The sequence below is a fragment of the Monodelphis domestica genome, chromosome 5 (assembly GCF_027887165.1).
Source record: "Monodelphis domestica isolate mMonDom1 chromosome 5, mMonDom1.pri, whole genome shotgun sequence".
NCBI classification, from domain to species: domain Eukaryota; kingdom Metazoa; phylum Chordata; class Mammalia; order Didelphimorphia; family Didelphidae; genus Monodelphis; species Monodelphis domestica.
The window spans coordinates 36,522,362-36,537,956 of record NC_077231.1 but is presented as its reverse complement, the minus strand read 5'-3'; the positions used below and the strand labels follow the sequence as shown (position 1 = coordinate 36,537,956).

General features: G+C 40.4%; 1 protein-coding gene across 3 annotated transcripts in view; it reads right to left on the bottom strand.

Moving 5' to 3' along the window:
- The window catches only part of FAM186B (family with sequence similarity 186 member B), a 35,356-nt gene that overhangs the window by 18,971 nt on the left and 790 nt on the right, over window positions 1–15,595 (bottom strand). The window contains exons 2-6 of one of the 3 annotated variants that reach the window (XM_056798311.1): window positions 6,407–6,547; window positions 5,464–5,689; window positions 4,993–5,175; window positions 2,702–4,415; window positions 1,802–1,994 (exon numbers count right to left, since the gene is read on the bottom strand). In XM_056798311.1, the coding sequence (XP_056654289.1) occupies window positions 1,802–1,994; window positions 2,702–4,415; window positions 4,993–5,175; window positions 5,464–5,689; window positions 6,407–6,535 (2,445 nt within the window). In that variant the 5' untranslated portion in view covers window positions 6,536–6,547. Of the gene's footprint in view, window positions 1–1,801; window positions 1,995–2,701; window positions 4,416–4,992; window positions 5,176–5,463; window positions 5,690–6,406; window positions 6,700–15,595 lie in introns of those variants that run through there. The other 2 variants (XM_056798310.1, XM_056798312.1) reach the window with 2 other exon arrangements.

Genomic DNA, 15,595 nt, shown 5'->3' with positions numbered 1-15,595 from the left:
GGGTTTTCCTCACACAATAGACTAAGTTATGCAATAGCATAACTTCCTAAGTATAATGAACATAATATTTATTCCTCCTCAATGGGTGGGAGACAGAGTGGAGGGAGAGAGAATTCAAAATTGAACATTTTTAATGTAAATTTTAAATCCGTTTAAGAAGATAAATGCCTTCATTTTAACTCACAGAACATGCAAAGAACTCACAGAACTCCCACAACATACAGAAAGCACATAAGACAACTCGTTCAATTAATTCCTCTTGGAGGTAACTGAAATTGAGGTTGTCCCTGGCCTATTACTCACATTCTAGTGAATCTTTATTTCTCCCATATAGTCCTACAATGATCCTCCAAGACTTATGTCACCTTGTGGTTTGGATTTGGGGGCTATGGAACAAGAAATATATAAGCAAAAACGACATTCCAGGGAGTCCCTCTTTTTACCATCTCAACAAGAGACTCATAGAAATCCAGCCAATTGGAACTACTTTGAGGGCTTATATTTCTCTGGAAGGAAAATACTTCTGGGGCTGTTGGAAGGCAACCTTCTTTCTTATCAAATTGCACTATCTGAATAACTCACTCTGATATGGAAGAGAGACAAGATCCCAGTTGCTTGTCAACTCTAGGTTATGGCTACAACTTTTATTCCTCCTGTAAATTGACTATGCTCTTCTTTCACCAAAAGAGATGCTCCTCTGCATTTCTATTTCTCCCCAAAAGGCCAGGTTTTTAAAGTATTAAACTAAGATTACTTTTAAAGTAGCCACTTACTTGGCCAGCATTGGCTTACAGTTAGTATGTGCTGGGCTGTTCTTCTTCTGTATAAAAGCATGGTCATCCCAGACATGTGTATTTCCTTGTATCCCTTGAGCAATGGGAACAACTCTGGGAGTTTTACCTACATAGAACTGAGAAAATCAAACTGATTCTGTTCTGTCATTGATTTCATTTTGTATCTCTGCCATCATTTTATATAACCTAAGTTGCATTCCATTTGTTTCTGAGTTAAATTTAGAATTTCCATTTTTCTGCTAATCATCATTCTATTCTTACCCTAACTCTAATCCTTTATCTCTCTTCTGCCTGTGAACCAATAGACAATATTGATTCTAAGAGGGAAGGTAAGGATTTAAAAAACAACAACAAAAAAAAAAGAATGGAGTTAGCCTGACATGATCTTTTATTGATGAAACTATGTTAGTTCTAACATCATTCTTTCCTTTTCTAAATGTTTTCTCATCATCTCCTTAGAGAAACATTATTGAATTTTGTTTAGAATCAAGTTAAACTCAATAGCCTAAATTTTATGAATTCTATTCCTTCCCTTTTTTGAAAATTCAGATAAGGGTCTTTGTTCTTGGTCTTTCCCTCCTCCCATTCTCCATGACCTTTAAAAGATCACTGTGGCTCAGCACTAACATTTTCCAATTCTTTATAGAATGTGATTTGAGTGGGCCCAGTGACTTGAACTCAGCAATGACAGCAAAGCGATATCTTATTATCTCTTACTTAGCTTGGATTTCAACTGTGTATTGGCCATTTTTTTTTGTTCCATCCTATACAGTCCCATTCTGACCAGTCCTTAAGTGGCATGGTCTTCATCCTGCTCACCCTCTTCTAGATGTGATCCAGTTTGTCAGTATCCTCCTTCATCTGTAGCTCCTTTGAAGCTCAAGTGGTTCTAATATTCCTCCTTATCCATCAGCTCTAGTCACGTTTCATTTTTCCAGTTGGATGTTTTCCTGGCCTCATCATTACTTGACATTTCTTGCTCCTGAAGCTCAGGGGAGGGAACTCACCTGGGAGAATAAGTACGTCATTTCTTCCAGACAGTCCCCTCGGTTCTGTTCCAGAGCTTTCTGCTTTTCTGTCCAGATCTGCAGTCTGCGGCTCTGATATTGGTCTATTTTTTCTAGAAAGATGTAAGAGTTTTGGGCATTGGAGTAATCCCCAGTTTTTTGGCAGGTTTGTATGTGGTCGATTACATTCTGCCTGGGAAGAGAAAACAGCAGTTGAATGGATAGATAGGTTTCTCCAGATTTCTTTTAAGACTCAGCTCAGATCCTACCTTCAGCTTTCCTGGTGATTCCTGCATTTGGCAGAGGGAACTGAGATGATAGAGAGGGAGTAGGAGAGGGAGTGGTTGGGACGGTGTCTTATGATTTCCTTGCAATTATTTTTAAAGTGCTGTTTGGTTTTTAAAGAAAAGTAGTAAAAAGAAGGGGAGAAAAGAGAAACTCCTGAAAGATGAACCCTACCTTCTCATTCACCCCCACCCTAGGCCAAATACAAAAATTCCTGGTTAGAGTTCTAAGGAGGAATTATATGATGCCCAAAGCCCAGAGGTTTCATCTAAACTCTACTTGGATATTTTACATGACTTCACATTTATACTTGAAATCATACAACCTGCCTTCTTTATAGGTAAGGGAGAGGCAGGAAGGAGGAAGAGAATTAGAATTCATAATTTGAAAAGAATTTAAAAATAAATCAATAAACTGAAGTCTACTTGGGTGTCTCCAGAGTCTTTCTCAAGGTCACACTCATTGCCTTCCCTCTGAGAGGTTCTTTGCAAAGCCCAAACTTCCTCTCCAGGAAGGCCTCCCATCTAACTGGTCTTTTCCCAGGACTTCTCTCTTCTTTTTTTCTGCAGAATCCTCTTACCAGCTCAGGTCATGGGGCTGAATGAGCACACCTACCTGATGGACTGAAACATTCTATAGGTGCTATATTTCTGGATCATGTACGCAAGCCTGGTGAGGTTTATGTGGAATATTTCCAAGATCAGCTTCTTGGCCAGAGAGCACAGATGACCTGGAAGGCCCAAATTCTCAGCAGCCTCATTCAAAAGCAACAAGTTCTTTCTCTGGCCTTGCACATCCACCCTGTACTTCTTCTCCTTCTGGAGAGAGAACCATCTTCCAGGAATGCCAGATTTATGGGGGATGGAATAAGGAAAGGCTCTTCCAATGCAGTAAAGGGGCCCTGCTTTCTGTTTATGGGCCCACTGGTACTCAGAGAGATTGAGGGCAGGTAGTTGGGATTCATAGATCAGGGGTGTTTGGAACTTTCCCCCTGGAAGCTGGATCTGGTAGACCTTGTTCACAACATTTGTCATTTCTTTAGGTCCCTCCTTTGCAGTTAGTGACGAGGGCAAATAAGTGTCCTCTCTCTGCTCTGCCTGCAGTTCATCCAGGTCCCTCCTCTGCCTGGTCAGCAATTTGTAGCTCATAAACTCCTGCCTCTTCTTATACAATTCCTCCTCCAGTTTCCACTGCTGCTGTTTCTCTTTATGTTCCTTTTCCAATTGTTCCCAGACCTTCTGCTGCCCTTGCCACCACTTCTCCTCCTCTTGCCACTGTTTCCTTTTTTCCTGCCAAAGCCTCTCTTCCTTAGCTTGCTCTTCTTGGGAGAGGCCTGTCTTCTCTGGGAAAGGGACCAGGGGCAGGTTTGATAGGGCCATCTTTTCTTTAGGAGATTCCTCAGTGGGTAAGTCTTCCTGGGTTTCTCTGGGTAAGTCTGAATCTTCCTCTTTATCCATCCAGAGTGCACTTTGAACTATCACTTCTCTTTTTTCAAAATCTATGTAATCTGTGCCTGCAGGTTTTAAGAGCATTAACGTATTTAAAGCATTAATGTCTGTGTCCTTGGAGTCCTCAAGGTGCAAGCTCGTTTCTGGAAGTGACTGCACTTCTACCTTCAAGAATGGCATGTGGTCACCCCCCATATTTATGTCTACTTCTTCTGTCATGGTGTCCACATAATTTGGGAGGAGCTGGGTTATTTTCTCCTCCTCCTGCTCTGTCAGGAATGATTTCTCCTTTTCCTCAAGCTTTGGCTCCATTTCTGCTTCTAATGCTTCTTCAATTGTGGGGAGCCTCACTTTCTTCATAATGGTGTGAGATTTTCGGGTCCTAAAAAAGTGCTCAGTGAAGTCTCTTCTGATCCTGTCACCTCCACCCAACTGCAAGTGGTATCCCACAGTTGTATCTTCCAGAAGTTGTTGCCATTTCTGCTCTGTTGTTTGGAGCTGCCTCTCTAGAGCACACTTCATGGCCCCGAGGACTTGGATCTCCTTCTGATGGTAAAACTTTTGATCTTTTATCTCTTTTGACATCTCTATTTCTAAGACCTTGCACTGAGATTTCAGCTTGTGGTTTTCTTGCAACTGAAGTATCAAGGCCTGATTAAGGTTTTCTATCACAGTAGATATGTACCTGATGGCTTTCATTTCTCCCTTGTTGAACATGGTAGAGTCCAAAAGCTCCTGAAGCATGGCCTGGACCTCACCTACATTCTCATTTGTGGTGGTGTTATCTTTAAGCATCTGCTCTGGGCTCAGAGGCTGAAGTGGGGAGGAAGATTTATGTAGAACCTTCTCCCTCCAGGCTTTCCAAAAGTTCCCTTTGGGCACTAAAGAATAACAGAAAAATAAAAGAAAATGAGCTTTTGCTGTGAGACAGAGTTGGCATGAGTCTTTCCTTTTGTGTGGCCCTATTCCCACCTAACTCTGTTAGGGCTTTAGTCTAAATGAGAGTTGGGGCAAGAGGAGGACCACTGTAGACTGCCAGGAAGAAAACTGTTAGTGTGGAGTCTTCCAGCTAGGGAGAGCGCTACAGACTCCATCAGCTTTGTGTCTGGTGTACATTCACTCCCTCCTACCTCTCCCCCTCCTCCATCCATTGAGAAAGTAAGGGAAAAAACAAAACATCATCAGCCAATCTTCTCTTTCTCTTATTTTTCTTCTCCCTGCTCTTTTGTGTCCTGGGATAGTGATTGCATATCCCAAAGATAATCCACCCTGAAAACATGGACTCATCTCCATTTCTGATAGTACTCTACACCTCAGAAAGTATCCCAGCTGGGCAACCTTCTGGCCAGTCATTCCTCACCAATTCAAACCAAACTAGGGAACCTTTAGGCACCATCAGGATCAATGCCCCCTTTCCTTCCCCTCTCACCCACCTGACCCAGTGCATGTGGGACTCACCTAGGGCTCTTTTCTTTTTCTCTTCAATCAAATTAGTACAAAGGGAAATCAGAGACTCGATGCCCCCTTCAGTGGCAATGAGAGAAAGTGGCAGCACCCTCTCCATGACTTCCACCCATTCATCTTGTTCGTCATCTTCCTTTTCATTTTTCTCAGCTTTGGTCTCAAAGGACAAGCTATCACCTGAAGAAGAAGCAAAGGGTTTAGGGACCTCCAGGGTCAGTGTGCTCTGTCCTGTTAATGGAGCCAAGAAAAGGACACTAGCAGCAATAGTCCTGTCCACTATTGGTAGTAAGGCTCCAGAATTCTGTAGGAATTCTGTCCTTAGGAGGGGATGCCAGACACCCTTGGGTGAATAGGAACTCTCTTGGTATACTAGCTCCATAGATTTTACCCCTATATAAGGATAATGGGCAGGACCATGGGTCTGCCATCCTTGTGACCCTAGACCCACCTAAACCAGAACCTTACCCCAGTCACTCATCCAATTGAGGATCTCATAGAGGTTCCTTTCCTTTGTCTCAGCTGCCCTTGAGAAGGAGGCTATTTTCTCCAGCAAGATGAATCTTATCTTGCCCTTATCTTGTTCCCCTTGAATGTTTTTTCTTTCTTTCAGATCTGATTCTAAATCTTCTTGGAAGCGGCTGATGACACCATTGACATTGCCCAAGATGTCAGAAAGCTGGATAGAAATGTCCTATAGGCCAGGGCAGGAAGGGAGAGGGTTCACACTGGGACTCACAAACAACCAATTCTTCAGCTCTTTGGGGTTGGTTGTGGGGCTCTGGATGCCTCTCCTCCCAGGATTTCTGAGGGAATGAATAATTAGAAACTCATTTCCCTTTGGGGAAAATGAGACCTTAGGAGCACCCCAATACATTCTGAGCATCCCTATCAGGAAAGATCCCAAAGGCTCTGTCTACAAGTTTATGATCTGAATCAGCTTAAGGAGTCCTGAAAAGGAAAGTGAAACAGATATGATATAGTGCCACCATTTTGCACCCCTCCTGCCCACCATCAAACCACCATTATAATTATTTTTTAGTCCTAGATCTTTTCCCCAATTTCTCAGTGCTTTTCTTCAGGCCTTATTCCCCCTCCTTGGGCCTCTTCCAAAGAATATCTAATCCCTTCTGTTCCACTCCTAAGTACTATATTTGCTCCTCCTATCTCAGAAGGTCAATTTGTTTCTACCTTATCCTCTGTGGGATGAGTCTGGACTTTCCTGTGTCCTTCTTAGGTCTTGGGTGCTTAGTCATGTTTTACACTACTCTAAGGGTTTAGATCTAGGATATCTGAATCTGTTCTAGCAAGCAGCCCCTAGCCCACATGTCAGACCCTGGGGTTACCTCCAACCTATGTCATGTGATAGAATCAGTAACTCCTTTCCATCTTGCTATTTCATTCCACTCACCTCTTGGGCTCGTTTCAGCTCATCTGCTTCAATCTTTGAGATGATTGCTTTCACGGATGAAGGGGTCACTGGCAGGTGACCGGTAAGGTCACTCCCAATGGGATCTATCATGGATTCACCTTCTGTCATGACGAAGAAGACCTAGATCCCAGGGAGAAAGAATTGGGAAGCACTGCCTATGTAAATGAATACACAAGCAAACCAAAAAAATACTACTAGTGGCAGGTTCTGTAGAAACACTCATGAAAATACTCCCTGCTTCAATGCAGTTTCTTTTGTAACTGCCAGATATAGGGTTCCATTTATCTCAGGGTTCTCAGAACTGACTCTCAGATCCAGGGTGACATCATCAGTTTTGTAGAATTCTGTCACTATCTATGCATCATCATCATCATCATCATCATCATCATCTTTCTCTTTCTCCCTTATCTAACACTTTTTTTTTTTAAGGAAACTAGAAATTTATTAGACACAAAATAGAAAAACGACAGTTTCCAAAGTTACTCAAGAAACATTCATGTGCTTCACTTTAAGAGCCAGATCTAGAGATGGGAGGTCCTAGGTTCAAATGTGGCCTCAGACACTTCCTGGCTGTGTGACCCTGGGCAAGTCACTTACCCCTATTTCCCTTAGTTTTCTCATCTATAAAAATGAGCTAAAGAAAGAAATAGAAAACCCTTCCAGAATCTTTACTAAGAAAAACCCCAAATGGGATCATGAAGTTTAGACACAACTGAAAAACAACTAAATGACAACAGCACATAGGACAGTCCTTAAAATTGGTCTACTTGGTCCAATGGCAGACCCAGATTTAAGGCAGATTTAAGCTGGATAGAAGGGAAATGTTTCTAACCCCAAAGTAAAGAAGGCTTTGTTGGGAGGTTCTGGATTACTTCTAAGTGGATGTCTTTAAGCAAGGGCTCCATAGACACTTATTTGGAATGTTATAGAGAGGTTACCTTAAAAAAAGTATAATAAGATTATTTGTCAAAACTGAATTAGAGCAAACAATTCAGCACATGATCAAAATCAGAGAAATGTGAAGCCTGCTTAAAGCAAACTATTTGGGATGGGGGGGAATTTAAATGAAGAAGCATAATGATTTAAAAAAAAACCCTTCAGTGTTTCAGGATTACAACTTGTATTTTGTACCTAAATCAAATAAGTTATTGCACTCCATCAAAATAAGAATAAAAACACCCATTCCTATTGAAAACACTAGAAAGTATAGAAATAGAAAGGCCTTTCCTAAAAATAATAAACAGTATATATCTAAAACCATCAGCAAACATCATCTGCAATGGGGATAAACTCGAAGCCTTCCCAATAAGATCAAGAGTAAAATAAGGATGCCCATTATCACCTTTACTATTTAATGTTGTACTAGAAACACTAGCAGTAGCAATTAGAGAAGAAAAAGAAATTGAAGGTATTAAAATTGGCAAGGAGGAAACCAAGCTGTCACTCTTTGTGGATGATATGATGGTTTACTTAAGGAATCCTAGAGAATCAACCAAAAAGCTAGTCGAAATAATCAACAACTTTAGCAAAGTTGCAGGATACAAAATAAACCCGCATAAGTCATCAGCATTTCTATATATCTCCAACCCAGTTCAGCAGCAAGAATTAGAAAGAGAAATTCCATTTAAAGTCACCAAGACAATATAAAATACTTAGGAATCTATCTGCTGAGACAAAGGAACTATATGAACACAACTACAAAACACTCTCCACATAATTAAAACTAGATCTAAACAATTGGAAAAACATTGATTGCTTATGGGTGGGACGAGCTAACATAATAAAAATGACCATCCTACCCAAACTTATCTATCTATTTAGAGCCATACCCATTGAACTTTCAAAAAACTTTTTTTACTGAATTAGAGAAAACCATAACAAAGTTCATTTGGAAGAACAGAGGATCAAGAATATCCAGGGAAATAATGGAAAAAAAATACAAAGGAAGGTGGCCTTGCAGTCCCAGATCTCAAACTATATTACAAAGCAGTGGTCATCAAAACAATTTGGTAGTGGATAAGAGACAGAAAGGAGGATCAGTGGAATAGACTTGGCGTAAATGACCTCAGCAAGACAATCTATGACAAACCCAAAGATCCCAGCTTTTGGGACAAAAATCCACTCTTTGATAAAAACTGCTGGGAAAATTGGAAGACAGTGTGGGAGAGATTAGGTTTGCATCAACACCTCACACCCTACATCAAGATAAACTCAGAATGGGTGAATGACCTGAACATAAAGAAGGAAACTATAAGTAAAATAGGTGAACACAGAATAGTATACATGTCAGACCTTTGGGAAGGGAAAGATTTTAAAACCAAGCAAGACTTAGAAAGAGTCACAAAATGTAAAATCAATAATTTTGATTACATCAAATTAAAAAGTTTCTGTACAAACAAAACCAATGTAACTAAAATTAGAAGGGAGGCAACAAATTCGGAAACAATCTTCATAACAAAAACCTCTGACAAAGGTCTTATTACACAAATTTATAGAGTTAAACCAGTTGTACAAAAAATCAAGCCATTCTCCAATTGAAAAATGGGCAAGGGACATGAATAGGCACTTTTCAGTTAAAGAAATCAAAACTATTAATAAGCACACAAAAATGTTCTAAATCTCTTATAATCAGAGAAATGCAAATCAAAACAACTCTGAGGTATCACCACCTAGCAGATTGGCTAATGTGATAAGAAAGGAAAGTAATGAATGTTGGAGGGGAGGTGGCAAAGTTGGGACATTAATGCATTGCTGGTGGAGTTGTGAATTGATCCAACCATTCTGGAGGGCAATTTGGAACTATGCCCAAAGGGTGCTAAAAGACTGTCTGCCCTTTGATCCAGCCATAGCACTGCTGGGTTTGTACCCCAAAGAGATAATAAGGAAAAAGACTTGTACAAGAATATTCAAAGCTGCACTCTTTGTGGTGGCAAAAAAATTGGAAAATGAGGGGATACCCTTCAGTTGGGGAATGGCTGAACAAACTATGGTATATGTTGGTGATGGGAATACTATTGTGCTAAAAGGAATAATAAAGTGGAGGAATTCCATGGAGACTGGAACAACCTCCAGGAAGTGATGCAGAGTGAAAGGAGCAGAACCAGGAAAACATTGTACACAGAGACTGATACACTGTGGTTCAATTGAACGTAATGGACTTCTCCATTAATGACTTTACAATGTCCCTGAACAATCTGCAGGGATCTATGAGGAAAAAAAAAAAACTATCCTCAAGCAGAGGACAAACTGTGGGAGTAAAAACACCGAGGAAAAGCAACTGTTTGACTACAAGGGTGGAGGGGATATGACTGAGGAGAGTCGCTAAATGAGCACCCTAATGCAAATACCAACAACAAGGAAATGGGTTTGAAGCAAGGATACATGTGATACCCAGTGGAATCGCACATTGGCTAGGGAGGGGTGGCAGGAGGAGGGGGGGAGGAAAAGAAAATGATCTCTGTTTCCAATGAATAATGTATGAAAATGACCAAATAAAATAATGTTTAAAATAAAATAAAATAGAAAAAAAATAAGAATGAAATACACTCTCATGTCAACAGATTCCTCTAAAGTCAATATATTTTCTAAAAGTCTTGCATTGGGAATTGGGATGACTAATTGCTGAAAGCAAACTGAGGTAAGGAAGCAGAAGAGGTGAGAAAATTAAGTATGTGTAAAAGAGATTCTTGGCACAGCACACTTTCTGAGATCCTACCTAGCTCTGAGATTCTGTGATTTTAGAAGTGAGAAGAAGAGGTACCGAATGAAGAAGAGTTTGCTTAATATTAAAATGGAGGAGTTGGGGTGGGAAGTAGAATTCTAGAGGAAACAATGTAATAAGGAGAAAAAGGGGGGGGGGGAGATTGGGCCTAGGGGCAGCTAGGTGGTTCAGTGGATGGAGAGCAAGATCTGGAGACAGGAGGTCCTGAGTTCCAATTTGACTTCAGACACTTCCTCACTTAACTCCAATTGCCTAGCCCTTATTGCTCTTCTGCCTTGGAACTGATCTAAGACAGAAGGCAAGGGTTTAAAGGGGGGAAAAGGCTAGGACCTAGGGAAAGTCAGAGAATGAGGTAGATGGGACAAACTTTCCTTTGTCCCTCCCCTTTCTTCCCACCTCATGATACACTTTATTTTTTACTACTACAAAGAGCCTATCAGGTATTATTTTATAATTTTTTGTTTACATATCAATGCCCCTTCTGGATTTTAATCTCCATGGGGGCAGGAACCTTATGTGATAGAAACTTCATAACTCTCACAGAATTTATTACAGTGCACTGCACACAGTAGGAATGTAATAAATGCTTGGTGAATTCCACTTAAAGTTTTCCTGAAGCAACCACCACTTTGGGCTCCTAGAACAGCTACTTTTAGTCTCTCAGATGTTCTTGTTACCTGGGGCTTACTTGCCCAGGTATCACTAATGACTGCTGCAAATAGTAGTTAGTTCTTCTTTCTTCTACTATAAAGAAAAACTTCCCTTTGCCCTCCATAAGCCAAAGACCAAGAGTTCCTAAGCATTTTGCCCAACATTTTCCAGGGAAAGGGAGGCCCTAATCCTGGGCAACTTCAGTCAAAAATATTTCTAGCAGGGGCCTAAATGACTCAATGGATAGACAATCAGGCCTGGAGTTGGGAGGTCCTAGGTTTCAAATATAACCTCCGATCCTTCCTAGCTCTGTGGCCCAGGGCAAATCACTTAATGCCAATACATGATATAGATTGCAAAGGAGAAGGTAAGGGTATATATATATATATATATATATATATTTGTGTGTGTACTTCTAAAGTTGTGAAGTCTTGCTAAGCTCTAGATTAAGCTCAGATGCTCTAAGGTACATTATAATTTCACAGGCCTTGAGTGGGCATCCATCAAGAGTGAGGATCCTGGGAAGATGACAGATACTGGCATTCTCTGCATGGCAGTACTCTGTGGCAGTATACTATGGAAGGCAGGAATTGACTGCAGGGGGTTCAGGCCAGGGATAAAGCAACCCGAGAGGCCAAAAAACAAGTGAGATACTGCCTAGGTGAATGCATATGCCCAAGCCAGTTTCTTTCCCATTTAATTGCTTATTGGTTTTCCCTTGGAAACATTTACCAAGCTGAAGTTCTTCCTATTTGAAGTGGCAGCCCACCATTCTTCTTCTATTCACCCCCGAGAATTGATGTTGAAAGGATTTGGTGGAGCTATTTATGGGATTGAGGGCCTTCATGATGAAGGTTGGGCTGAGGGAAATAGCAGAGAATGGAGGAGGCTGGGGGGTAGAAACAAGACCAACACATTACGGTGACAAGACACAGAAGTGGCATGAGGTTGGACTGGCAGTTTCTATGAAACCCTAGCTGCTGGTAATCTGGACCAAGAGACTGATCCTGCCCCATAGTGTCTCCCCTCCCCTCGATGCCCTAGCTTTTCTCTGTTGAGTTGTTCCTAGGGGGTCCCAAATTAATAACTTCTTCTTTTCCCCTTTGTGACCAGAAGTGGTAAGGGTGATTAGGAGGATTTAGGGTGGTAGGGGGAGTAATAGGGTTGAGTGTTACACAGAATATTTTTTATCCATAGGTGGTATGAAAGACTGGATAGAAAACTGGCCTTGAGCTGAGTTCAAGCCTCTCCTTTAACATCAACTGGTTATTTTCTCCTAAGCAAGTCATTCAATCTCTCAATGCCTCCCTGCACCCAAACTCTCTAAAGAGACTATAAATTACAGAGCAGGTGGAGAGAAGTTTTTCATCAAAAGTTATCTTTGCCAAGGAGGTCCAAGTTCTGGTAAAAAATAAAGTGCCAGACTCATTTTCTTTATGTAGAAAAATATCCACAACAAAGATTGCCTATATTGGATCTGAGGAAGAAAGTTGTAAGTCAAGCATAGTGCTGCTGAGTGGTGCAGCAGATAAGTACTGGACCTGAAGACTCATTTTTCTGAGTTCAAATCTGGCCTCAGAGTGTGACACTAAGCAAATCACTTAATCCTGTTTGCCTTGGTTTCCTCATTTGTAAAATGAGCCAGAGAAGGAAATTGCAACAAACCATTCCACTACCCTTGCCCGGAAAACCCCAAATGTAGTCACAAAGAGATGAACATGACTGAAAATGACTGAACAACACAGCATAGAACAAGGATTCTCAATCTGAGTTCCTAAACTTGTTTACAAAATAATATTTTTGATAATTGCATTTTAATGTAATTAGATTTCTTTATAATCTTATGTATTTTCTTTTATGTCTTTAAAAGACATTATTCTGGGATAATTTCAGTGGATTGAGAGCCAGGCCTAGAGATGGGAGGTCCTGGGTTCAAATTTGACCTCAAATACTTCCCAGCTGTGTGACCCTGAGCAAGTCACTTAACCCCCATTGTCTAGCCCTTACCACTCTTCTGCCTTGGAGCCAATACACTGTATTGGCTCCAAGACAGAAGGTAAAGGTTTTAAAAATAAAAAATAAAAGACATTATTCTTAGAAAGGATCCACAGGCTTCATAAGACTGCCAAAAGGGTCCATTACACAAAAAAAAAATGATTAAGAACTCCTGGCACAGAGGGGAAGTAGAATTGAAGGAAATTTCCTAGATAAATGAGGATGAGACCTGGAGCCAAGTAGTCTTCTGTAATCTCCACATTTCAGGGAAATTTTCTTTATTTTTTTTCTTCATATTCCTAGGCCAGCATTAAATTGGAGCCAGTGCTCTGAAGGAACACAAACCATGCATTGTGTGAGCTGGTTGTATGGTAAGAGAAGGAGTAGTTTAAGAGTTTGTAGGCTCTTGTGTCCTGTCAAGAATTGGAGCTAACTATAGCTTTTGGGGAAGCCAGAATCTACTCTCTAGAAAGATAGTCTCTGATATAACTATTGTATCTGTTGCCTGAGAATAGCTTCACCTGGTGGCCAAATTATATACTACACTCTCTTTAGGCAACTCCCCAAAGCTTTTCAGAGAGGTCCCCCACCATAGGAAATTCAGGTCTCCCAAATGAAGTAACCCTCTGAAATAAGAGAATTATGTGTAGAGGAGTTTGTCCTGGCAAGTAGAAGGAGCACTTCGAGATGTGAGACAGGGATGAAGGAATATGGAGATGAGGAGATGAGGAGGAGAGAAGAGGGAACTCAGCAAAAAACCTCAAATTTTTTTCAGTAAAGTATGAAGCAAGGTTCTTTGCTGAGGGGATGATGGGAGAGAGAGAACCATAAGCAATTCTAGGAAGGATGACAACATTTAGAAGAGCCATTGTGGAGAGCTGGATAGTGAGTTAATCAGAGAGGGATCAAAAAGATTGCCTTGTAATAGTGAAGGTCCAGGAAAGATTATGTAACATAATTTGTTGTGGACCCAATCGTCATGGTTTTTTGTTGTTGTTTTTTACTAACTGTGTTCTCAGCAGCACTCCTTTAGAAGCAAAAACACAGATGCTGGGAAGGACCCAAAGCTTTGGAAAGGATACATAATAAGGGGACAAGAGAGTCAAGAAAAGAGGATAGTGTGGAGTTGAACTAGTTCACCAAGGGCTCAAAACAAGGAAGAAAGAAAAATGTAGCTAATACAAAGGTGATGGCCACATAAGAACAGAGGGCTTGAGGGCTTGGAGGTTACAGTGTAAATGAAGAATAGGGTCTGGAGTTGCAAGGTGAAGAGAGAGGTGGAATGACAACAAATTGTGAGAACACAAGGAAAGTCTAGAGTTCATGAACATGGAAGAGGTACATTTGTGAAAAGTGGCAAGATCAAGAGTATGGTCATCTTTGATGACTCTGGAAGAGAGAGGCTGACTCGGCAACTCTGACTTGCTTAAATCTAATTCAGTTATAGTTAAGACATCACCCTATGATGGCAACAAAAGATGAACAACAAGAAGTGCCTAATGCAGAGTGATTAAAAAATGTATTTTTGTAAAAAATTCATTTCTACATATTATTTATCACAAATGAATTAGCATTTATTTTTCATTCATTTATTCAACAAGAATTTATTAAATTTCTCCATTAGTCCCATTACCCACAGCTATCTTCCTTCCATTTTTTCTTCTATGGATTCTACAGTTTAAACAGCCTCATGAGTTATCTGGTCTGAATAGCAATCCGTTTTTATCAGATCCCCAACAAATGGTTGTCCAGTTTCCACTTAAAGACTTTCAGTGATGGAGAACTCATTATGTCCTAATCAATCTATTCTAGAACAGTTCCAATTGTTAGAAAGTTTTTCCTTGTCAAAATCTAGCTCGATACATCTTATTCATTGTTCCCAAATTCTGTCCTCTGGAGTCAAACAACACAAGTTTTTGCCTCTTCTATAGAGCAAGGCAATCACATACTTGAAGACAGTTATTATGTTTCCTCCTAAGTCTTCTCTTCTACTTAAATAGTTCCAATTCCCAGTTCAACCAATCCTCATTCAACATTATCCTGTTTGCTATCCTATAGCTCCACTCCAATTTGTTAAAATGTTGCTCTCAGAATTGAACATCATACCCTATTGTAGCATAAGGTGTCTGCCTAAATGAAAATACATTATCATAAGCCCTCCTTGCCCTGGACACTTTGCTTCTCAGTGGGCACTCAGGGAAAGGGCACCAAAGTTCTACTGTATCCTTTGGAGACAGAAAGCATCTTTTGGTATGTGGCTGAGGGAAGTTCCTAGGGGCTTCTAAGACAAGACACCTGGAGAAAGAGCAGGGCTCAGGGATTCAGCCTACAGGCACAGGGGAAAAAGAAGACTTGTTATCTCTGACATTTGTCATGATCCTGCCACCTAAGACTATGAAGAATCAAGCATGAATTCAATCACATTCCTGGTTCATATTTTTTCAGATAACTAAAAAAAAAAACACATGGAATCAACAGACATGAAAGTATTTAGAAACAAAAGTTTCTGTGGTGTACAAGTAAGGGATACATAGATTGTGAATGGTTAGGAGGAAAGAAGAGTTCAAAGAACTGTGTTAAACTAGAAAAGATGGAAACAGACTGAGTAAAGTAAATCTATAGCTCTCTCCCAGTCAGAAAAGCACTTAGCTAACTAAGACGAGGAAATGTCTGATCCAGAATGAAGATTGGGCCATTAGTGATGAATAAATTAAGTGGAAGAAAGAAAAAGTAATTATAAACATTTATGTGTAACAAGTATTATCCAAAGTTAAATAGGACTGCTAGACGGTACACTGGGT